At 40.7% G+C, this 25,107-nt stretch overlaps 1 protein-coding gene and 1 long non-coding RNA gene across 3 annotated transcripts; one reads left to right on the forward strand and one right to left on the reverse strand.

Annotated features, from left to right (window-relative positions):
• Nucleotides 1–604: 604 nt before the first annotated feature.
• On the reverse strand, nt 605–6,598 carry LOC102986631 (uncharacterized). Of its 2 annotated transcripts, none has more exons than XR_008618968.1 (3): nt 6,525–6,598; nt 3,675–3,958; nt 605–1,737 (listed from the first exon to the last, which is right to left on the reverse strand). It is a non-coding gene; the product is annotated as an uncharacterized lncRNA (long non-coding RNA). The 2 variants fall into 2 exon arrangements; XR_449148.3 differs by lacking the exon at nt 6,525–6,598 and adding an exon at nt 6,184–6,489.
• A 50-nt stretch (nt 6,599–6,648) lies between these two features.
• Nucleotides 6,649–19,528, forward strand: POMP (proteasome maturation protein). Its single transcript, XM_007130991.4, has 6 exons — nt 6,649–6,737; nt 9,605–9,702; nt 11,414–11,474; nt 13,328–13,429; nt 15,131–15,224; nt 19,413–19,528. Exons 1-6 carry the CDS (start codon nt 6,735–6,737, stop codon nt 19,478–19,480), a joined length of 426 nt encoding a protein of 141 aa, XP_007131053.2. The 5' UTR covers nt 6,649–6,734; the 3' UTR covers nt 19,481–19,528.
• Nucleotides 19,529–25,107: the final 5,579 nt, after the last annotated feature.

The following is a 25,107-nucleotide window of genomic DNA, read 5'->3' on the forward strand; positions in this document are numbered from 1 at the left end:
ATATATTTTGAAAAGACTGATTCTTGTTGCTCTTTGTATTTCCCACACTGTACGTCTCTCTCAGCTCCAAAGAATTCTGCTACTACTTGCGGTCACTGGACAGTGTCTTTTGACTTCATTACCACTCTGAGCCAGGACCCCAAGGAAGCCCCAGTAACACACGCCTGAACGCCCAACCCATGCAAGTTCCGGCTGTCTGTACCTGATTCCTCACCTAGTTTCTCACAGCCCCTGGCGCTAGCATCTAGGCAATCTTGATACAGGAAATAAATTAGACCCATGTTAATCGTGCCCTGAGGCTAATTCCACCCAGTCCCCATCAGACTTTTGAAACACCAGCCATCATTTACTGAGCTTATAGTACTCTGGAGATGGCATGGAGAGTGAAATCAGGCAGCAGGTGAGCATGGAGGGGGGGCAGGCGAGCTGAAAGGCTATTACAATGTTCCTGAAGAAAGATGAAAACTTCAAAAGGATGTATCAGCTCCCAAAAGATGGTGAATGGGGTTTGCAGACCAAAAAGCTTTGAAAAAGACAAGGAGAGGCACATGTGCAAACAACTGCAACAATGTGTTACAGATGCAGTGAAACAAGTATGTATATGTGATGGGGCACAAAGGGTCCACTCTCCCAGGAAGGGGGAGAGCGCCGCGGCGGAGCAAGTCAGGCAAGACGTCACAGAGGAAGTGATGCTGAGCTGAGACAGTGCCATAGAGCATTCCACAAAGAGGGGAAAACAGGAGTAAAAGTGCAGGGGCATGAAAGCAGTGGCATTTTCAGAGAATTCCAAGTAATTTAATATGACTAGCGTCAAGGATTTAATAATAAGGTTGGCAGTCAGATCACTGAAGGCCTGTTTGCCATTGGACAGAGTCTGGAATTAATCCTGAAGGGCAGGAACCAGGAGCAAGTGAAGGGCTTTAAGGAGGGAAGTCACAGATTTGAATTTCAGGGGACAAAACATCTTTGGCAGCAGTAGAGAAGATGTTTTGGAATAAGGCAAGGAGTTCTTGTGGCTCAGGCGTCGGGTAATTACTTCCGTTAACTATGATACCCTATTTCTCAGGAGATTTCACTGAGATATTTTAGAAATAATACTTTCCTTTCTCGCTGATGTAAAGATACCTAAGTAGAATGATAAACAAGGTCTTTTTTTTTTCCCCATCTAAACTCCATTGTGTAAACTTAGTTGTACACTCTAATTTAATAAATGGAGTGAGGCTGAATAGCCTTTGGCATCAATCCCAGACACTAAAACAGTGAGAAAACAACAAAACATGGAACATAATATCTATCCATAAATCCAATTGTATGGTTAGGGCTATGGAGCATTTTAAGAGTTATGATTTCCCTGGCCAAGTACCAAAAAAACATACCTTCAAAAATTAGAACAGCCATTTGGCATCCAACCATGCTGACAGAATGAAAAATGTTGAGTAAATAGCCTACGTGTAATTCACCACTCTTGAAGAAGTAAAGGAAGGGTGTTTTCTAAGGCTTCAGAATGACATATTTTGTTAAGTAATAACATGGTCATGAAAAAAGCCAAGAGAAAACTTCCCAGCTCTCTTAGAACATGGAGTCACTCTATTTTCTTCAAAATGATAAATAGATATATTCTGTCATATAAAAGAATGTCTCAGATCTGGTGCATTCACAGTGGTTATCTCTGCTCTCCATTGCCTTCTTTTTGCCTTTTGTTGTTTTCTAATTTTCTGCAGTGAGCATGCATTGCTTCTAGAAAGAAAAACAGTGAAATAAACCAATCATACAATCAGAGTGACTTAGGCTGTCTTTTTCAGCTTTCTGATTCCAAATAAGATTAATGTAAATTGCTTTTGAGATAACCTTCTAGTGTGCTTTGAATATAGGCAAATTTTCTCTCAAGTCTTTGTCTTCAAGGAATAAATTTTTGAATTTTCAAAAATACAAAAACTTCCCCTCTCAATTATTCATGCCAGTGGAGGGGAACACTGACACTAGTATTCGAAAACAGCATCCAAATAGAAAACATCAAGCATATGGGTATAATATATTAGGCTTTGTAAGGCAGTGTACAATGTTTTTGGCAGATACGCCTTCTGAATTAAATTTTTTAGTTAATATTAAAATGATTCTGTGCTCCTACATGTGGGCTAGCAAATGAAGGGTAAAAGAAACAGGTCTAGAATTTAAAATTCATTGCATATAATCTACAAGATGCATGCTCCACAGGCAAATGAATAAAGACTCTCTATGCTGAAAATATAAACCGCTTCCTAAAAACACAGACCTGAAACAGGGCTATGAAAGCATGGAAAAAAATGGAACGCTAACCTCAGCTGTGTCTGATGCAATGCAGATGTAAAACAGTAAAACAAAACTCCTGGATTCAAAAGAGTCAACTTTAGTAAGTACTATCAAAACCCAGCTTTGCATAATCAGAGGACACTCTTTTAAAAGCAGCTCCACTGAAATCAGTCAGCAAAGTACTTCAGAAGAAATATGAAACATCTCTTAGGGTTAAAGAGAAGCGTCTGGCAAATAAACTTGATGTAATGTATTCCTCCATCTCTTAACACTTATAAAGGGACTTGCAAAGAAAAATGTGTAAATAGGATTTATCTTAAATTAAGCACATTGAACCTTTCCCAACACTGTAAGAATTTAGATAGTTTAAAGAGGATCTGGATGTACTCTTTATAATTTGTAGATTCTTTTCAGGTCCTCTGAAACACAGTAACTTTCTTACTAGTTGGCCCTTGCCAAACCTTGTAGGGGAGCAATTTCTGAAATTTACACTTAATACAACATTCTAAGTTTTAGGTACCTTGAAGAGAATATGTCTTACAAACTTTTCACACCAACTAAACTACTTTCCCTCCCGTATCTCTCAGACGATGGGGCCCTCATTCTTCCACCCTGAACGCCGCCAGCACCACCCCCCCGACTCCTGATGTGGCTTCTGATGTTAGTGGATGTCAGAACTGTAGACTTCGGGGTGGGAAAGGGCAAACCGTAACCAGACAAGGATCTAGGGCCTTGGCTTACAGTCCTGAGCTTTCAGGTTGGGCTCCAGGCCCAGGAGGGTGCTTCCGGAAACTTCTCCAAATCAGTTATCTTGGATCGCCCATATCTACCTCCAGCCTATTTCCCAACCATATTAGTCAGTCTTACCTATTAGGCACAAGTATCCATTCATCCATTTTTCGCCCACTTTCCATTTAATAAACATTTATTGGGTGCTTCCTATGTGCACGGTGCAGATACAGTAATGTGTAAGACATCGCCCCTGACTGTAGGAGCTTGTGGGAGAGAAACAGATAGATGTCGCCACAGATCAACACAACTGAGTGCTAGAAGTGATGGGAAAGGGTGTATAGGTTGCATGGCGGCAAAAAGGAGAGAATTAACTTCTCTGCCCCACGTACTCCTCCGCTACTGTTACCTGCTCAGGCCCCGAACCCCCTGAACTCACTCGTCTTCCCTTCAAACCCCTGCCACCGTGTCCCTTGGAACATGCTACCAGACTTCCCGGTTTTTTTTACTTTGCTACAAGATCTTTGCACATCTCAGCCCTGGCTAAAACCTAGCTTTCTCAAAAACGAGGCCACTTTCGTCAAACGCTTGTCCAGCGGTATCTGCTCTTTCTCCCACTTTCCCTGACTCACGGGGCAAGAAAATGTCGACGCTACCTCTTGCTGCAGACAGTTCCTGCTGACTGTTACCACTCAGCTACCTCTTGGCGGAAGTGCACGCATCTGCCCGACTCCACCCTTTCTCTTCTTTTGGCGGGAAGAGGATTCAGCCAAAGTCATGGGGGTTTTTCATCTCGGCACGCCTTTACATCTCCTAATGACCAGCTCAGCTCTTGTTCGGCTGTACTCATTCACACGTTTCATCACCGGCCTGCAGTCTAGATGGGAGTTTCTCCTGCATTCAACAACACACTTTCAACAAGTATTTCTGCCAGAGAGGCCTAAGAGTAAAGTCGAGAAAGACAACAAAAAGTAAAGTAAAATGGGGTACTTGTTCTCATACAAGGCACATAACAAGGCTTATTATGTAAAACGTGGGTATAGTAGGACCTACATCAGAGAGTAATTGAGGATTAACTGAAATGACATACGTAAAGAACTAAGAACAGGGCCTGACACATAACACGTGTTAACTATTATTAGTGTATCCTCCAAACTATATAACATACACAAAGCTTAAGCAATGATATCAAACCATTCTAGAATCAAATCTAATTTAATTCTTCAAATTACTTTAGCATACTCAACACTGACTTGTGTTAATTGATGCTATAACAATGTGTGAGCTGCTCAAAATGAGGTGATTTTTCTCCTTGCTTGCCTTCACATTGGTCACCAAAGGCCTATTTTTAAGACTTCATGATTTTTTTTAAGCTATTTTAAAACCACTTTCTAACCTCTCTTTTGAACTGCTTTCAACCCCTCCGCACTTTCTTCCCCTTTGGAGTCTAAGACAGCAGTCTGCTTTTCCTTCTGCCTCTGTGACCGTTCCTTTTTTGTCTCCATGGCAGCCTCCCCTCCCTCTGGCTGCCTCTTGCAGTCTACTGTTTCTCAGGTTCATTCCCTCCTCTTCGCTGCTTCTCAAAGTCTTTCCAATATGCTGTGCCACCTTCATTTATACCTTTACCATCTCTGCCTTGAACTACTGCAATGCTCTAGGTGGTATTCTGGTGTCTGGTTTCCCCTGATTGCATATATCCCTCATGCTGCCACCAGAATAATTTTTTTTTTAATGTCAAGTGTTTATGACAAGGCCTCCATCGTCTCCTGTTCCCTGTAAGAAAAAGCCCCAAACCTCAGAACACCATACAAGGGCCCTTCATGTCAGCGCCAACCAATCCCTCCAGGCTCATCTCATCTTGCTCCACCTACTGACCCAGAACTCCAGCCACATGGAAACAGTCTTCAAACATGCCCTTCTGCAAAGCCTCACCCTTCCACGTTTCCTCTTCCTCAAGTGCCGTCTTTCCCTGTTCCCAACCTGATCCAGCTCCTTTCTCTATTAAGCATTGACCACAGTGCATCTTAAATATCTGTGTATGCGTCTATTGCCCCAGGAAAACAAAAGCATCTCAAGTACAGGGAAACGGCTTTTTCTTCTCTTTAGCTCCAGAATCTAGTATCAAGCCAATGCTCAACAAATATTTAATGACTGTAATCAACAAACATTAAAAAAAACTTTTTTAAAGAGATGCAGTTTTAGAATGGATATATGTGTCTGTATAACTGAACCACTTTGCTGTACACCTGATACTAACACAACATTGTAAATCAACTATACCTCAACATAAAATGAAAATTAAATTAAAAAAATAGAGATGCAGTTTTAAAATTTCTCCTTAGGTAGAACTGAGTGAAAGGAAAAGAATGCAAGTGAAACACTCCATCTCAAATCTCAAGGCAATCATGGATATTCTGAAGAGCGAGAAGGAAACACATAAGGACAGCAGCGCACAATACCCAAAATGTGGATTATCGCAGAAGTTCAAGGTTGTGGAATCCATGACAGTATCCACTGTCATGTGCTGCATAACACATACAATCTTATGACCTCCCTCCTTAAAATCCTTCAATGTCTTTTTAAAGATAAAGCCTCATCCTTAATCTGGCACACAAGGGCCTCCGTGATAAATCTGCCTCCATCTCCTAAGCCTCATCTCACACTCCTCTCTACCTTACTCACTGAAATTTAGCCACACAGGCCTTCTTTCCCACTTTTACACAAGCAAATCTACCAGCAATGTCTTTCATATTCTTTCCTCCCTAATTCACTCTTATACCTCGACTGTCAGCCCAAGGATTCCTTAAATTAAAATGGTAGCTCCATTAACATGGTGACAACGCGTGAGTCCGTTTTACCACATCACATTTGGAAGGCAACAGAGTATAGTGTATGACTGTAACTATAATAGATTATGTGTCCTTGGGCATATCTATTTAAACTCTTTTATGTCTTGCTTCCAGCGCCTGTAAAACTAAGGTAAGTGTAGAACTCACTTCATAAGATTATTCAAAGGGTTAAAGGAGATAGTTCACGTACAGCACTTGGAATTGTGTTACTACATAGTAAAAGCCCTCAAAGGTCACTGATTATCATACTTACTTCGTTGTCACCCTGCCCACCCCAAGAGTTCCTCTACTGCTGGAGCCCAGGAACCACACGAACCTGTTCATTTCTGTATTCTTAGTCTCAGCCCAGGGTCCTGAACATAGCTGGCCTTCGGTAAGTAATTCAAAAAAATAAAAGCAAACCGGCAAAAGCTTTGGCTTCCACGTTTGCCTCCCTAGCTGGATGACTGCACGCGAATCACTCATTCCACCTGGGCCTCGTTTGCACTTATGAAAAACGTAATCTCGACCTCAGAGCGACTTTGGATGAACAGGGCGATGCATCCAGCAAAGTACACTGCCCATCTCCCAACGCCGCACAAGCGGTCGGGGCTGATCACGAACAGAGTGGACACCCGCGCCTCCCCTCCCCCGCCCTCCTCCAGCCCACACCCTTACTGCGCCCTCGGTCCCCGATCCCTCGGGACTTCAGGCGTGGGAGCTCCGGCCCCGCGCGGCTCCCTCCAAGTGCCCCGCACCCTCCTTCCTTCCTCGCCCGGACGGACGCACTTCCGGCGGATGTGGGGGGAGCAACCCCGGAAGCGGAAGTGAGCCGCGGGGTTGGCTGACGGTAACGGGTTGAGAAGCTGTTCGCAGAGCGAGTTGAAGATGGTGAGTGAGACCCTGGGCGACCCGAGTGGCCTGCGGGCTCGGGTCAGTGGGCGCAGGAGCAGGCCGCCGCTCCCCAGCCCGTTCCCGGGTGGCGGCGGCGGCGGCGGCGGGAGGGGGCCGGCCTCGGGCGCCATGATTTGCTGAGTCACGGGGTCCGGGGGTTCGTGGCCGCCGCCTGGGCAGGGCTCCGGCGCTGGTCCCGCGAGCGGCGCCTCGGCTTCATCCTTTCCCACCGCCTCCTCTCTCCCATCCCCAAGTCCACCAGTCGGCCCCGACCCCGGTCCCTTCCCGTAGTTGGCGCCGAGCCGGAAAGGACACCCCCAAAAGTGCAACGGTCTGGGGTGCGGCGCGGCCGACTACCCCACCCCCGAGGGGAGGACGTTTGGGAGCCGAGTGCCCGACATCGGCGGGAGGAGGCCGGCCTCGGGCGCCATGATTTGCTGAGTCACGGGGTCCGGGGGTTCGTGGCCGCCGCCTGGGCAGGGCTCCGGCGCTGGTCCCGCGAGCGGCGCCTCGGCTTCATCCTTTCCCACCGCCTCCTCTCTCCCATCCCCAAGTCCACCAGTCGGCCCCGACCCCGGTCCCTTCCCGTAGTTGGCGCCGAGCCGGAAAGGACACCCCCAAAAGTGCAACGGTCTGGGGTGCGGCGCGGCCGACTACCCCACCCCCGAGGGGAGGACGTTTGGGAGCCGAGTGCCCGACATCCTCACCCAACCCTGACCCTCGCAACTGCCTTGATAACAAACCCATAAATGTGGGTCGCATTTCCATCACTCAGCTTTACCCCACAAACATGTTTGGGAGCTCGTAGTGTGGCAGGTGTTGGAGGGGGGAAAATTGGATAGTTGCTACGCCCCGTTTGTCAGTATTGTTAGTGGATCTTCTCCTGCCCTGCCCATTCTCTCTTTTTAACTTAAAAGTTTGATATTTGGGAGAGATTCTTGAATCGTCATTGCTCGCGACTCTGATACCACCAGTACTGCTGCTGGGCCATCCAAATCTAGAAAGTTTCTGTTGGTAAATACTGCTGAACATAGTAAAGAGGTTTTATAAACACCCTCAAGTAACTAGTGCTAATTAATTTTTCATAGATTTGTTTTCCTCTGCTACTTTGTTAGAAATATCATGTACTGATTCTGATGTTTTACAGGAGGGAATTGGGAAAGTGATAACAGGAGATCCCAGAGATCAGAATCCCCCTTTTCTTTGTGTGTAGAAGAAACTTTACTTACTCTACAATAAAGCAGTCTGGGAGGAGGAGAACCTTTATGTAGGAAAGCAACAGAAGGTATTTTTGGAAAGTTACAATCATACAACTCTGGTCCTGGAAAGAGTTCAGGCAGCTGGAAGGATGAGTAAACAGGGCCAGAGAGGTTCTGTGCCTTCTTCAGGTTAGTGGCATCCACACTAGATTTCAGCTTTTTTTTCTAATTAACCATGACTTCTATGTGGGAGAGTTGAAACCTGTTGTACAGCTTCTTGAGTTCCAGGCTTCGGACCTTGGACATTATTCTTCAGGCAAGACATTGACAAGCCAGTGAAAGGTTTTTGTTTTTTGTTTTGTTTTTTTAACAGCTTTGGTGAGGAAAATTGCTTATCAGGCAAATCTTGCTGTGCAGAATTGGAAAATAGAACAGGCTAGAGGCAGCGCTGTTAACATTATTCAGGTGTGAGAGCCTGGACTGGGGTGGTAGATTGAAGAAACCTGGGACAGGGTGCAGTACCTGACCTAGTAAAATATACAAATAAAGTAAAACATCAATTTAAAAAGCTGGTTTCTCAGAATAGTTTCTCCTAGAAGAGTATAACACTCCAAACTACCTGCAGCTGTTTTACGTTTTTCTGCAGAATTGGAGGGATGATGTATTTCAGCAACAAGTAACTTAAACTCAGCACCTTGTGTTTTACCTATGGTGACATGTATTACATTTTAATTGCATGTTTACTCTATCTTCATTAGATTAAGCCCTGGAAGACAGATATGTATCTTCAGTATCTAGTAGAGAACCTGCCACATAGTAGATATTTAATAAATATTTGGTGATTACATTATAGTATAAATGAGTAGGGGGACAATACAGTAGTACCAAATATACCGTGAGTCTTTGTTTTTATTTCTTTTTATTTATACCATCCTGATTAGGTACATTTATTTTTATAGGTAGTACCCTCTTACGGGAACCAAATACTTTCTGAAATTCCCTTTTTTTCTTAGCTTCTGTGACTCCTCTCTTCTAGCTGTTCTCTCTGTTCTTAGTCCCGTTTTCCTTGTTCTTCCTTGTCCATAAGGAATGGTATTCCCTGGGATTCTGCCCTTGACATTTTTCATTCTGTGCCGATCATTCTCACCTAAGGGAGGGATCGTTCCGATGAAAGTAAATCTGATCATGCCATAACCCTTCAGAGGCTCTCTGTCTGTTTCAGAATAAAACAGAAGTTTCTCTTTTTTTTCTTTTTTTACAGAAGTTTCTTTGCATATTTAAGCCTTTTCATTTTTTCTTTTTGCCAGCCTTTACTGCTCTACTCAGACATGTAGTTAGCTGGTCATCTCAAGTTACTTGTAGCTTGTTCATTTATATTTTTATACTTTAACCCATGTCCTTTTTTTTTTACTGGAATGCCTTTCAATCTGACAGCACTCAGAGATCAACTCAGGAATCCTTCCTATCCCAAATTCAGTTTTATTCACTGAACCATGTATATTCCTCTACCATAATGCTAAGGCTCATGATACTTGTCTAGACTGGGCCCTTTGAGGGCAAAGACCTTATCTTTTCTTTCCAGTGCTTAAACAATGTTTTTTACATAGATGTTCAGTGTTTTTTTGAACTGTTTATATTTAATAGTGTTTTTCCTTTGTGTTGTAGAATGCCAGAGGACTTGGATCTCAGCTAAAGGACAGTATTCCAATTACTGAACTTTCAGCAAGTGGACCTTTTGAAAGTCATGATCTTCTTCGAAAAGGGTATATGGAGGAATTGTGACTTTGACTTTGTTATGATAAAATGTGAATTATTTCTCACAGTATTCTTTAAATATTTTGATAGGCCATAAATATATATTTAATTTAGGAGGTAGCAAGTAATACACTTTAGACTAGGGGAGGAGGGGGAGGGTAGGATTGGATGTGTTCTATAGTGGAAGAAGCATCTTATCAGAGTAGTAGGTTCCCAGGAAAGGGCATCTTCCTAGGAGATGTTACCCAGTAGCATGATTTGGTTGGATTTTTCTTTGTGCTGCTGATAACTTGGAGAGCCATTTTTCTCTTTATCTTATTAACTATTGGAGTAATTGACTTTTCTTTGGGAGACACTAGAACATAGCAGTAAAGAGCATGGACTCTGGGTTTGGGTCCTGGCTCCGCCATTTACTGGATGTATGCCTGTGGGCAGGTTACTTAATTGTTCTACGTCTCAGTGTCCACACCTGTGAAATAAGGCTAGTAATAGCATATATGTTATTTTGAATGAGCTAACACATGGAAAATACTTAGACCAGTACATGGCATTAGTAAGCACTGGGTAAGTCTTAGCTTTTCTAGTTTCAGTACAGTTATGCCCCTTCCCTCGATTTTCTTTATTTTTCTGTATGTTTAGGTCTGAATTTCTAGTACTGGTCCTTTTCCTTGGCAGATTGTTTTTCTACTTAATCAAATAAGGATAATGCTTTCCTCCCCCCTGGGTACCTACTGCGTTTTGAATTTTTGAATTTTATATCTAATTTTAAGGTGTTTAGTCTTATGTCTTAGAATATCATTCTAATATTGGTCTCTGGGAGCAGACATAATACCTCATTATTGTCGTTTCATTCCGTAGTAAAAGATGCACTATATTGCCTTTGGAATTGGCAGTAGTATAGTATAATCAGATTTATAAGCCAGCCAGTAACCAATCCGGGTGATTCGTTTTTGTTTTTGTTTTGTTTTCACATGAAATGCTTCTTTTTCTTCCCAGTCAGACTGTAAGATTGCCATGAGCAGAGCCATTATCAAATTCCACTTTGCGGATAATGTTCTGTACAAAGACAGTATTCAGTAAATGATTGTTGCAGGATTTCTGAGGTTTCCTTCAGCTCTCAGATCCTGGTTTGGACAATGAGATAGTCATCTTTATATATCTAGGGTGATAAAGACCAGAGGCCTGGTTCTAGCTGTATATCACCGAATATGGTATTTTATACATAGTAGGTGTTTGGGAAATGTCAAACAGATCGTTCAACATGTGTTTACCAATAATATATTAACTATTGAATATGCATTAGATCTGAACAAAAGAGGCTTAGATATTTTATATAATACAAGAATCATGTCACCAGAGTAATAGTATTAAACATATTTTATTACATTTCTTCTAGATACAGGGCATCATTTAGCACCATTTTTGGGCGGGTTCTTCCCAGTGAATTGAAGTCTTGACCACCAGCATCTATAATAGATGCATTTAAAACAATATTCAGTAAATTTGACTTCTTGTCTTCCTTTTGGTGTATAGTTCTATGAATTTTAAAACATGTGTTAATTCCCAGAACCACCACCGCCACACTCAGGATACAGAGCAGTTTACTCACCCCCCCAAAATTCCTTGTGCCATTTATTTATACTACAACAGTGATAGGTGTGATTTTGAGCTCTAGGTATTCAGGAATATATAATCTCCATCTTAAATGTTTATTTTCAGGATTTCTTATGTGAAAAATGAACTTTTGCCCAGTCATCCTCTTGAATTATCAGAAAAAAATGTAAGTATGTTACCTGTGTTTTTATTTTTATCCTCTAGTAGAAAAGTATTTTAAATAATACTTGATAAGACACTTTTAGTGTTGAGCATTTAACCATGAAGAACTTGAGGCCTTGTCTTCAATATCCTAATCTTCGAGTTATCATCGTATTGCTTCACTAAAGCTCCCTTTCTACACATTCTTCTTTGTCTTTTTTTATAGACATTTCTAGAGGTTAGTCCACCTTTCCATTCCTTTCATATTGTTCTCCTTTGATGATCCTGTTTTCTTTTATATTTTTCCCCTGCCATTTTTGCTGTTGATCTTCCCAAGCCCATATCTCTAGCCTTGACCTCTTTTTCAAGCCCTGCATCTCCAAGTTACTGCTGGGCACAGTAGGTGCACAGGTGAATATGACATAGTCCCCATCCTTAAGGGGCTGAAAATTTAATGGGAGGATAAGCAGTGGATAGGGGCTTTATAAAGTGTTGTAGAGGACCAGGGATGGAGCACCCACCTGTGGAAAGCTTTCTAGAAGAGGGCATTTGAACAGTTTTAGAACAGTATTAACCAGATAAATAGGTGGGGAAAGGTTATTCCCCAGAGGGTATAGCTTGTACAGATGTCCTAAAGACAACCTAAAGGGTTGTTTTTTGTTTTTTGCGGTACGCGGGCCTCTCACTGCTGCGGCCTCTCCCGTTGCGGAGCACAGGCTCCGGACGCGCAGGCTCAGCGACCACGGCTCACGGGCCCAGCCGCTCCGCGGCATGTGGGATCCTCCTGGACCGGGGCTCAAACCCATGTCCCCTGCATCGGCAGGCGGACTCTCAACCACTGCGCCACCAGGGAAGCCCCCAAGGGGAAAGATTTTTCGTTAAGAAAGAGCAGAACGTATAATTTGATGATGAAATTGAAGTTCAAATTAGATGAGAAAATAAAGGGGCCCCTGGCTGCTTTAGCTGCATTCTGGTTTCATGCTCAGAAGATGACTTGAGAAGGTTGTTTTTCAGAGACTTCAGATTAGCCATAGAAAACATATAAATCAGGTTTATGGAAGACAAAGCTGATAAGGATAGCTCGTTTTGATGAATAAGTGAACTACATCATAGATGACCCAATAGCCCAAAAGACTAGGCCAGAACTTCAAGAAAAACAAAGAGGTGAATGTGAAGTTCTGCATTTGGGTTCAAAAGATAAATTATACATATTTAGATGGCGTAAACCTGACTTGTTTTTTAGAAGTAGTATCAGTGCTTAGTAAGAGTATGATTCCAGAATAAAATTGCTTATTTGTACCCAACACAAATTGGACAGACTTCAGAGTTTGGGTTTCTTTTTTCCCCCAGACTCAATTACTCAAAAAGGTGGAGTTTAAGCGTTGTAGTTTAATTAACAAGACCATATAATGGGTCTGATTATTTCTTTTGTGAAATCCTTTGAAGTAGATACTTTCATACTTAGAAATTTCTTACTAATTATTGTCCCTGTATAAAACTTTCTGGATCTGAGGTTATTTATACCTTTTCTTTGCTCTACCAGTTTTGCAGTAATTCTAATCAAAAGCACTGAAATATGATTATGCTTTGTAAATACACTTTTGCAATGTGAAACAATTCCCTTAATGTATTAGTTCTGTAAATCTAAATTTTAGGTGGTAATTTTACACCAGTGAAGGACACCTGCATGCCAGGTAAAGTATAGACATACATATTCTAAAATTTGTCGAAGAAATTAGTAAAAATACTTCGTTTTTGTTTCAGTTATGGATATTGACATCCTTCCTCTAAGTATTGTGTCACGTGCGTATCAGTGCTAACTGTTTTGAAAGCAGAATGTTGAATGTAACATTTAAAATTACATTGTTGTCTTTGTAGTTCCAGCTCAGCCAAGATAAAATGAACTTTTCCACACTGAGAAACATCCAGGGTCTATTTGCTCCATTAAAACTACAAATGGAATTCAAGGCAGTGCAGCAGGTGGGTTTATGAATGTCAGTTTGTATGCATCCCACCTGTGTGTTGATATCAGTTGGAAGGAGCCTTCTATTTTAATAACAGCTGTACAAACCTTACGTTCTCTTCTCCCCTACAACCTATCCTACTTTCCCCTTTTAGGATATGACCTTGATTTCTACTTCATAGAGAAAAGAAGCTTTGAAATGGAAAACTCCTTTAAATTATAGGCTCAGTGTCTGAAGACTTACCTGTGTTCACTTTCATGTTTTTCTCCTTTGGGGGGTTACATTGAATCTGAGATGCCTCTAGGAATATCCAGGTGGAGGTATCTAGTAGGCAGGTTGTATATTGCTGAGTATACCTGTTGCTTAGGAAAAAGATCTTCAGAAGTGTCCTTCTAAGTGTGTAAGAACTGTCCTCCCATCTGTGCTCTGGATTCTTTCACATCACACACACTACATTGATTCCAGTGATTGCTGGACAACTAACAAAGAACAGAAAAACTGAAAATTTGGTTTGGCTACATTAAAGTTTGTTGGGTACAAACTATGTGCCAGTGACTATATATGTATACTTTACACTGCACCATGCTACAGATTTGAGAGGAAGGTGCTACTATCCTAGTTCACAGATACAGAAACAGGGTGAGACAAGTCAGGTAACTTAGGCAAAGCCTAAGTAAGTAATAAAAGCGAATTTGAATCCACATCTCTCTGACTCTACAGCCCATGCTTTCTCCACTGTACTTAGACACTAGTCTGCAGTATATGTATTTAATAATTGAAAAAAGTACATAACACTAGTTCACAATGGCATTGTGGTTTTTAAAGGCCCACAGGTGACTTTGATCTTCATTTCTAGTTACCACTACTGTTTTTTGTTTTTTTTTTAAATTAATTAATTAGTTTCTTTTTGGCTGCGTTAGGTCTTCGTTGCTGCATGGGCTTTCTCTAGTTGTGGCGAGCGGGGGCTACTCTTTGTTACTGTGCATGGGCTTCTCATTGTGGTGGCTTCTCTTGCTGCGGAGCACAGGCTCTAGGCACGCAGGCTCAGTAGTTGTGGCTCATGGGCTCTAGAGCGCAGCCTCAGTAGTTGTGGCGCACGGGCTTAGTTGCTCCGCGGCACGTGGGCTCTTCCCAGACCAGGGATCAAACCCGTGCCCCTTGCATTGGCAGGCGGATTCTTAACCACTGTGCCACCAGGGAAGTCCCCATCAGTACTGTTTTAAAGGTCATAACTTAAACATTTGTGTGAGCAGTACAGAACAACATAAAAAATGAATAATTGGTTTACTAAATAGAATAATGCTCTCACTGAGTTGGAATTTCTTCAGGAATTTGATCATCCCACATTTATTAGGAACAAAGAATGGTGTTAGGCTCTAGGATTTTGCATTTTATCACATGCTATGTGCTTTGGTTTTCCTGGACAGAAGCAAAGCCCTCAAATATGAGCAAACCTGGTGGGATTATTAAGTGTTAGTAAAAAGCTTTCAGTTTCAGTGTATGTATTTTGCGTAAAGTGTTGAGGAATTTTTAAAATTTTGGTTTGGGTCTCAAATGTGAACTTGCGTGTTGGATTGGTGAGCCCACATTGGTTGAATTGATACGTTACTTAGTTTTGTGAATTTTACAAATCAAGAATGAAGAATGTGTAATTCGGTCATGTATATTTTTTCCCCTTGGTTTTTTCTAATTTTGCCTTTTTATACTTTTTCTAAAGGTTCAGCGTCTTCCATTTCTTCCAAGCTCAAACCTTTCATTGGATATTTTGAGGGGTAATGATGAGACTATTGGATTTGAAGATATTCTTAATGGTAAGTGTCATTCCATACCTTTTTATAGAGCCCCAATAATGTACAAGACAACAGCGGCAGATGAAACCTACAGCGTCTTCGTCCTCATGGAGTTTATAGCTGATTGAATTCATTTTGTTTATTCAGTGAAATAAGGTAAAATTTAATGGTAATAACTGTTCTTTAACTGGTTTTAAAAGTGAAAATTACTTATGGAGTTCTGAGATTATAGTCATTTCAGTCAACTAATGACAGTCATTCCTTTTATATCCTGAGGATAAAGTCTGATGTATGAGTCCAATACAATATTCTTAGGGTAGCCTAATAAACAGGGATTGTTGTTGCACTATTCATAATGTTTGTGGGGTGTGACTAGTTTTAAAAACAACTAGAAAAAATAAGATCAAAGTTTTCTTTAAAAAATACCCACCCTGTCCTCCTAAGTAATTGTTGTGTTGCTATAGATGGTGAGTAGTAAAGAAGAATCTGTCATTTTTAACAAAATTCTCTGGATGATTATATTATGTATGACATAAATGACTTTTAAGTAAGAGCAATACATGCAGCATCCTTTATTTTTTTCTGGTTCTGAGGGAGGTAAACAAATATAATTCTGTCCAGTATTACCTCTGTTCATTATGCCTCAGCAGTTTAGGAGAAACAGAAAAACTCAACAGGATTAAATTATATTACTTTTGCTTGGCTGCTAATGTCCGGTAATGAGATGCTGTGGACGCAACAGAAGTCTCATGAGCCTCCTCTTTGAGAATCTTCCTTGAGGGAACTTTTTGAATGCAGGAAAACCTGGAATTCCTAAGCTTTTACATTGAATTTAGACCTCATTTAAAATTAGTAAGGTGATAGCTCAGGTTTATAATTATCTTTTAGTTATAAAAATGCACTCATTTAAAAATCAGCCTCTGTAAAGTCATGTGAAAAAAGGGAGAGGGACTTACTGAGCATTTATTCAGTCAGTAAAATAATTGTTATATGTCAGGCACTGGGCTAGGCTTTGAATATACGACGGTGAAAAAAAACAAAACATCTGTGCTTCCTAATTGGGGAGGTAAACATTAACAGATAAAACACAAACATGTAGTTACAAACAGTGATTAAATTCTAGGAATAAAAAGGGTAAGTGTATAGTTTGTTGTTGGGTAGGAGGGCCAGGCACCTCTGGGAATATGACATATAAATTGATTCCTGAAAGATACATGAATTAGTTGAGCTAAAAGTAGAGGGAAGAATATTTCAGACAGAAGAAGCTGTACGTCCAGGGTCTCTAACCTGAGAACAGCCGAAGAGCTCTGAAGGGTTTATTCCACTTAAAAGCTAACAAGTTAGCCCTCTGTGGTTTCATGGATGCTGGCAGAGACAGACTCCTCGAGACAAAGGGCAGTTTGTTATTCACAGCAGTAGCAGAAGCCAGAGCATCAACTTTTCTGTTGGGTCCCTAAGCCCCAGTTCCCACAGGGCAGCAAGAAGAAGGTTAGATGAAACCTGCATATAGAGTGTGTTTTGTTACAGTAAGGGGAACCCCAAGTTCAGGGCACCTGAATCTTATAATGGGCAGTCAGCCTGCCTATTCTGTGCCCCGAGGGCAACACGATCTCCCTTTAGAAACAGCCTTGGAAAGAGAGTCCAAAACAAAGGCAGACAGTGCCTCTGCTTCCAAGACTTGCGGAATCAAGAAAGGCTCCTAGAGAATTTTCTCTCAACACACATAAGAACATGTTAAGAAGGCCCATGTAGCTGGAGTGTTTTGAGGGAAGTGGGAAGTAGAATGAGGTGAGGTTGAAAAGCCAGGCAGGACAGAGGAGCCAGAGCCTTGCAGACCATAAAAAGTTTATTCAGAATGCAACAGAAAGCCATTGAGTGATTTTTTTTTTTTTCTTTTGACATCTGAAGACTGTAACTTTATTTTATTTTTTTCTTCAGCTCTTTTGTTTTTTTTTCAATTTATAATCTTTTTTTTTGAATTTTATTTTTTTTAAACAGCAGGTTCTTATTAGTTATCTGTTTTATGCATATTAGTGTATATGTGTCAATCCCATTCTCCCAATTCATCCCCCGCCACCCCTGCCCCCCCTCCGACGTTCCCCCCTTGGTGTGCATACCCATTGAGTGATTTTAAGCCACGACATGTGATAGAATTTCAGATTTAAAAAGATCACTAGCTATCTTGTGGCCATCTTTATATAGTCATTCCTTGCATCTCTGTAAGGCAGCTAAGAACTAGAAAGATCCTCTGTTTAGGTAGGTGATTTTTGTCAGGATGAGATCACCGCACTGCACTTTGGGTGGTTTCCCCCTTGTGGGGACCGTGACTGTATACTTTATGGACAGTTTCTGGCTTCACCTTAGGGCCTTGCCTTAGTTGTTCCTTCGCTTAGCATACTTTCCCCCACGTTGCAGATCCCAGTTTAAATGTCACTCCTTCAGAGACTACCCGGTCTAAAGTAGTCCCAGTCACCCTGTCACCTCATTTTCATTCTTTGCTTGTCACTTTTTCAGTATTTTTCTTGTTTCTTATTTGTTTTCCCCAACTTAAATACAGGCCTCATGAGAGCTGGGGCCTTTGTCTTGTTACCTCTTGTGTCTCCAGTGCCTCATAAGGTGCTTAATCCATGATGAGTGTTGAAAGCTGTTGCTCACCACATTCTCCTCATCACATTTGACCCAGAAGGAATTTTAAAGTCTGTAATGAGGGAGTAGTGTGTTAATCTAAGCGTGATATGAAGACTAGTCAACTGTGATGGGAATCTGTATAATTCTCCAGTTTACATATTTTAAAGTGTTGGAGGTGATCAGGGTTTTGTTCGCTTGCTCATCGGGGAAGTGCTTGGCCAAGAAAAATCTGCACATTATATTTTAAGGAAGGGAAGAGAATGTGAGGAAGGCAGTAAGAAAGTCACAACTAGACTTTTTCTTAATGCTGAAAGCGGCCTTCCGTTTACTCCAGTTCTGTCACTTTAAGATGAGGGAACTGAGACTGACCAAGAGGCAGGGTCCTCCCTGGGAGTCTCACGGGCCAGGGCCTTGCTTACATGGTGTGCTGTCTTCTGGTGCAAGTGATTTATTTAATAAGCACGTATTTTATTAAAGTCAAAAGCTTTAAAAAGCAGAGTTTAAAAGTAAAGTTGTTATTATATAAATAAGGATATTCTTCGTTTAAAAATGGAAAACGTTGCAGCTGAGACTCAAGTCCTCCATGTTTACCCCAAACCCATTTCTCTCCCTCCTTCCCTGTTTGCCTGCTGCTTGCTGCTTTTCGTTAGTGTATGTCCTTCCAGACTTTTTTGTGTGTCTTCATACAAATATATATAATCAGAAAATATCTGGTGTTGCTTTGTGTATGTATTTTTTTATCACAATCGGTATCATACTGTGTGTATCTTACGGTAGTAGGTATGCTGCGTCAATACACGTATTGAGTTTTCTCTCTTATTAACGCAAAACAGCGCTGCAGCAAACATCTTTGCTCTTTGTACTCATGTGCGGACATACTTTTTATTTATTTGGCTTTTGGATGCCTGTTGTGTACATAGCCATTTACTCTATTAATAATTGTAACAGTATCAGTTGTTGCTAAGGTTACTTTGTTGCTGAACTAAACTAATGTGACGTAGTAATCTCCAGTCTCTCAGGAGATCCAGTGAGGAAACATCCAAATTGATCTGTTACTCTTGGTAATCATTATTTTAATGATTATTTATTTTTACAAACTGATTTCACAGTTTATTTCGTTGGGTATTTATTCTGTTTCTTGTCCTGTGTGGAGGAGAAGAGGCTTTGTTTGTTTGTAGGAAGCTTAATGTTGTTATTCATTTTAAAAACTCTTAGGTGCATTATTGCGGTTAAAGTAAGACTTCTGTCTGACTCATCAATACAGACAAGAGATTGAAGATTTTTAAGGTTTTCTTGCTCTAGAATTCTGGTTTGTGTATATATGTATTTGCAACAGAGCACAGAGTGATAGAAATAAAATGGGTTTTGCAAATTAGATTATGGATTGTTTAATCTCTTAATTAGAGATCGTTCCTAGAGTCAACTGGAAAGCACGGGAAAACTTAAGAACTCTGAAAAAGAACTTATTCAATCTATATTTTCTTTTACAATCACCTGAATTGAGGTATACTTGACATACAGTAGAATGCACCCATTTTAAGTGTCGAGTTCTTTAATATGTTTGTTTTTGTTTGTTTTCAGACCCGTCACAAAGTGAACTAATGGGAGAACCACATTTGATGGTTGAATATAAGCTCGGTTTACTGTAATGCAGTGTGCTGTTCATGGAACTAGAGGGGCTGCATCTTGTTTATAGTTGTTTTTTTACTATAATTTGACGTGCACAACATTAAAAGTACTGACACATGAGAATTTTTGCCTATATAGTATCTGTGATCATTTGAAATTATTTGGGTCTTTGGTTTGTGTGATAATTGAAGGCACTAAAGGGAGATGGTTTTAAAACTTCTAATTTATATTAAAACAATAGCCTTCTATGTCTTTAAAAAATGTTGCTAATTAATATCATAAAACTATGCACAGGTTCCAATTCAGCCTATTTCCTAGTTATTTCATAAATTTAATTTTGGATAACCATTATTGGTATTTGAGCCTGCAAACTTCATAGTAGCATCTTTCAGAATAAACGTCTGTTCAGTGGCAGCATTTCAAAGTAAGTACAAGATAAGAGTATTATATTTTACCTTGTTTCAGTATAGTCCATTAATACTCATAAGAATAACACTTGCTTTATTGATGCTGCTTTAGAATTATAACTACATTCTTTGATTCTTTCAGGTTGAAAAGTATAAGTTCAGAGGTTTTGATTTTGGTCTTTAAAGTGAAAAACAATCAGCAGATGTCAATTAAACTGTAGTACTGCATAGATTAATATATCATAAAATGCTTAAATTAAAAAAAGAAAAAAGAACATTCATGTACACACACAACTATTCATGAGCAAATTCCATAGTAGTTTATTTAAAAATAAATCTTCCCTATGGTTGTTCTTTGTTAATAAGGTATTTTTTATGGACCTAGTGTACAAAAATTAAAGATTATCAATTTCTCAGGAGTATTTTTATTGTCTAAGTCACTGATTTATGACTGAAGGCAATGTTTCCCCTCCCCACTGGGGGGGGGTCATTTAACAATGTCTAGAGAAATTTCTGGTGGTCACAGCTTTGGGGAGGGTTTCCAACTGGCATCTAGTGCAAGGAGGCCAGGGATGCTGCTAAACATCCTATGATAAAATTTGCTCCTGACCGTTGAGATTGAGCTTAAAACTGTCTTTGCCAACACAATATTTGCCAACCCACTTTACACTTAAATTATGAGAAAATATAGAAATAATGAAGGTCCACTAATTGATTGTTTCTAAATGTGTTCTCTTTCAGCTAATTAACAAAGTTGGAGATTTCTGTACCTTAGGTTTAGGAATAGTAGGTGCTCTTCCTGACCATTAGAAGGTACTATGAAATTAATGAACATAGTTTAAATGGAAAAGCTGATGCTTTAAACACAGAAATTGGTAATCATGATTAGTGCTTATTCTCTGAAGGTCTTCATGCTTCCCCCCTCTCCTTTTCCTCTTTTACCTTCTTTGTGTTTACACCCATGATCCTTATCCCTGGGTGCGTGTAAAATCACCTGGAAATCTTGTGAAAAAACTTTGGTGTCAGGGTCTGAATCTCAGAAATTCCAGAAGGACGAGTCTGGGGTGGATCCCAGGAAGTCTACTTTTGAAAAGCTCACCAGGGATGAGAACCTTTGATTTATATGCTTGCTTTCGCCTTTATAGTAATAACATTCATTAGCATCAGTTAATTCTTCCTGTGTACCTCGGTGCTGGAAAGTTTGCTAGTAGTCTCTGCAAACTACAGTGTGTGCCTGGAGTTGGGATGATTTGGGTTCCTTCATAAGAGTAAATTACAGGTTCCTCTGAGATACTTTGCCTAGGTGCCAGACCCTTCAGTTAGGCATTTTTTCTTTCAGGTGCTGTGGGGTTGGTTTTAAGGAATTAGTTTAGTATTTTGGGGGTTTAAGAGATACTTCACAGGTTGATGCCTGATTAAAATTAGTTTTATTAACACTGAAATGATAAAATTCACAATAAAAGAGATATAAACATACTTAATGGACTATAATGTAGTTCTGTGTTACTTTTTAAAATATATTTGTGAATAAAGGAATTTGTGGGTTTTATTGTCTCAAAGCATTGGGTGGGTTTGCAAATAACTGAGCACTGTTTGGCACATCATGGGATGGCTCTTTGACTAGACACGTCTCTTCACTCCTACCCTCTGTACAAAATATAAATGATAGGCTTATTATTTTTTATTAATTTTTCTTTTTGCAGTGGTTTTTATCCCTCTTTCAAGAGTACACATAAATATAACCCGGTGCTTTCCTGCATTTTGTTACTCCTTTGAATGCAGACATTTCAAGAGTAGAAAATTGAACAGGTAGATTACTTTTGAAAAGCTGAAAAAGACTGTATAGTGTATAATCTTCCACTGGAGTCTACAATTGGATGAATCTAAGTTTAACCAAATTTTGACTTGATATTTCAATAAAGCAAAACCAAAAATATGATACTTCATTGAACTTATTTAGCTCATGATTTCAAAGTTGAAATTCAGGTTCCTTCAAGTACAACAAATCCTTAATTAAGAGCCCATACCTTGGTGGGGGCAGTGGCCAAGATGGCAGAGTAGAAAGTCCCTGAACTCATCTCCTCCCATGGGCATGCCCAAATGACAACTGTTTACAGCACAGCTGTCTATGGAAACAACCTGAAGACTAACAGAAAAGATTTTCCACAATTAAAAACATAAAGAAGGAAGCATGAGTCAGGAAGGAAGGACAGAGATACCGTATATCAGGACCCACACCCACAGGTTGGTGAGGAAGTGGGAGGAATATCACAATTACAGAGATCTTCCCCAAGGAGCAAGGGGTTTGAGCCCATTGGACGCCCCACCCTGGGGGTCCTCCACAGGAAAATGAGCCCCCAGACATCTGGCTTTGAAAACCAGTGGGGCTTATGTTCAGAAGAGCCAGAGGGCTACAGGAAACAGACTTCACTCTGAAAGGGTAAATGCAATCTGACTCCCAGTGTAGACGTTAATTCAAAAGGACAAAGGGTCAGACCTGCTTGCTGATCTTGGATCCAGGGAGGCAGGAGGCAACTGGGACTCACCCTGGGGAGAGATGCTGGCAGCATCCATTTTGGGGAACTTGTTCTACCACAATAACACCAGCACTGTGAAGCACCATTTTGGAATTCTCATGTCCTGTTAGCTCCAGGGACCTGGTCCCACCATCAGTGGGCCAGCAGCAGCCCTGTGCCCCCCTGGGTCAAACACCCAACCACGTGGGAAGCCTACCCTGCCCTCCGGCAAGTACAAGCCACTGCACAAGGCACAGCCTCGCAATCAAATGGGCCAGGGTCCAGCCCCACTGCCAGCGCACCCACAGTAGTCAGTCTTGCCACAAGAGAAGGGCACACACAGCCTCCCTAGAGCATAAAGCTCTGGTGACCAGAGGGAAGCATGCTCCTGGACCCCATAGAACATCTCCAACATAGGAACACTTCTCCAAGATAAGGAAAGTGGCTGACCTATGTAACATACAGAAATAAATTTGCCTGACAATTGGGCAAAATGAGGAGACAGAGGAATATGTTCCAAGAGAAGGAATAAGAACCTCAGAAAAAACTAAATGAAGTGGAGATAACCTCCCTGATACAAAGTTCAAGGTAATGATCTTAAAGATACTCAACAAACTGGAGAGAAGAATGATTAACATAGTGAGATTTTCAACAAAGAGTTAGAAAATATAAAACAGAGCTGAAGAATACAATAACAAAAAATACACCAGGAGGAATCAACAGTAGCTTAGATGATACAGAGGAATGGATCAGTGATCTGGAAGGCAGAGTAGTGGAAATCACCTAAGCTGAACAGAAAATAGTTTTAAAAAATGATGACAGTTTTAAAGAGACCTCTGAGACAATATCAAGCATACTAACATTTGCATTACAAGAGTACCAGAAGGAGAAGAGAGAGAAACAGGCAGAGAACTTATATGAAGAAATAATAGATGAAAACCTTCCTAATCTGGGGAAGGAAACAGACATCCAGGTCCAGGAAGCACAGAGAGTCCTAAACAAGATGAACCCATAGAGGTTCACACCAGGACACATTATAATTAAAGTGGCAAAAAAATAAAGATAGAGACTCTTAAAAGCAGCAAGAGAAAAGCAACTAGTTACATACAAGGAAACTCCCATAAGACCGTCAGCTGACTCTGTAGCAGAAACTGCAGGCCAGAAGGGAGTGACACAATATATTCAAAGTGATGAAAAGAAAAAACAACCAAGAATATTCCACCTGGCAAGGTTATCATTCAGAATTGAAAGATAAAGAGTTTTACAGACAAGCAAAAGCTAAAGAGTTTGGTGTCACTAAACTGGCTTTACAAGAAAATGTTAAAGGGACTTCTCTAAGCAGAAAAGAAAAATCCACAACTAGAAAATGAAAATTATGAAAGGAAAATCTCAACGGTAAATGTAAACATACAGTAAAGGTAGGAGATCAGCCACTTATATAGCTAATAGGAAGGTTAAAAGACAAAGGTAGTGGGCTTCCCTGGTGGCGCAGTGGTTGAGCGTCCACCTGCCGATGCAGGGGACACGGGTTCATGCCCCAGTCCGGGATGATCCCACATGCAGTGGAGTGGCTAAAAAAAAAAAAAAGACAAAGGTAGTAAAATCACCTATATCCACAATAAGTAAAGGTTACAGAAAAAGATGTAAAATATGACACCAAAAACATTAAACATGGGGTGGGGAGTAAAAATGTAGGGTAGTAATGCATTCGAACTTAAGAGAGAAAATAATCATATACATGTTGTTATATATAAGTCTCAGGCGTCCCTGGTGGCGCAGTGGTTGAGAGTCCACCTGCCGATGCAGGGGACACGGGTTCGTGCGCCGGTCTGGGAAGATCCCACATGCCGCAGAGCGGCCAGGCCCGTGAGCCATGGCCACTGAGCCTGCACGTCCAGAGCCTGTGCTCCGCAAAGGGAGAGGCCACAACAGTGAGAGGCCCGCGTACCGCAAAAACAAGCAAACAAAAATATATATAAGTCTCATGGTAACCAAAACCCCAAAATCTGTAATACACACACACACCCACACACACCCAAAAGAAACAAAAAAATTCAAACATAACGCTAAAGATAGTCATCAAATTACAAGGGAAGAGAGCAAAAGAAGAAGAAAGGAACAAAAAAGAACTACAAAAACGACCAGAAAACAATTAACAAAATGGCAATAGGTACATATCTATCAATAATTACTTTAAATGTAAACATAGGAAATTCTCCAGAAGACAGAGTGGCCAAATAAAAAAAACAAGACCCATATATATGCTGCCTACAAGAGATACACACAGACTAAAAGTGGGGGATGGGAAAAGGTGCAAATGAAATCTGTGGTGGAATGCTTGTATCAGACAAAATAGACTTTCAAACAGACTGTAACATGAGACAAAGGACTTTACCTAGTGCTCAAGGGATCTATCCAACAAGAAGATATAACAATTGTAAATATATATGCACCCAAAATAGGAGCACCTAAATACGTAAAGCAAATATTAACAAACATAAAGGGAGAAATCTATCCAACAAGAAGATATAACAATTGTAAATATATATGCACCCAAAATAGGAGCACCTAAATACGTAAAGCAAATATTAACAAACATAAAGGGAGAAATTGACAGTAACACAATAGTAGGGGACTGCATTTACATCATTGGACAGATCATCCAGAAAATAAAGAAACATTAGCCTTAATACCTTAGACCAGATGAACTTAACATGTATGTTA

The sequence above is a fragment of the Physeter macrocephalus genome, chromosome 13 (assembly GCF_002837175.3).
Source record: "Physeter macrocephalus isolate SW-GA chromosome 13, ASM283717v5, whole genome shotgun sequence".
Lineage (NCBI taxonomy): Eukaryota > Metazoa > Chordata > Mammalia > Artiodactyla > Physeteridae > Physeter > Physeter macrocephalus.

What these genes read in the sequence shown, in the direction of transcription:
- POMP (XM_007130991.4), top strand. An exon ending in CATGATCTTCTTCGAAAAGG is followed by an intron (nt 9,703 to 11,413) that starts GTATATGGAGGA and finishes GTTTATTTTCAG; the next exon opens with GATTTCTTATGTGAAAAATG. An exon ending in ATTTGAAGATATTCTTAATG is followed by an intron (nt 15,225 to 19,412) that starts GTAAGTGTCATT and finishes GTTTGTTTTCAG; the next exon opens with ACCCGTCACAAAGTGAACTA.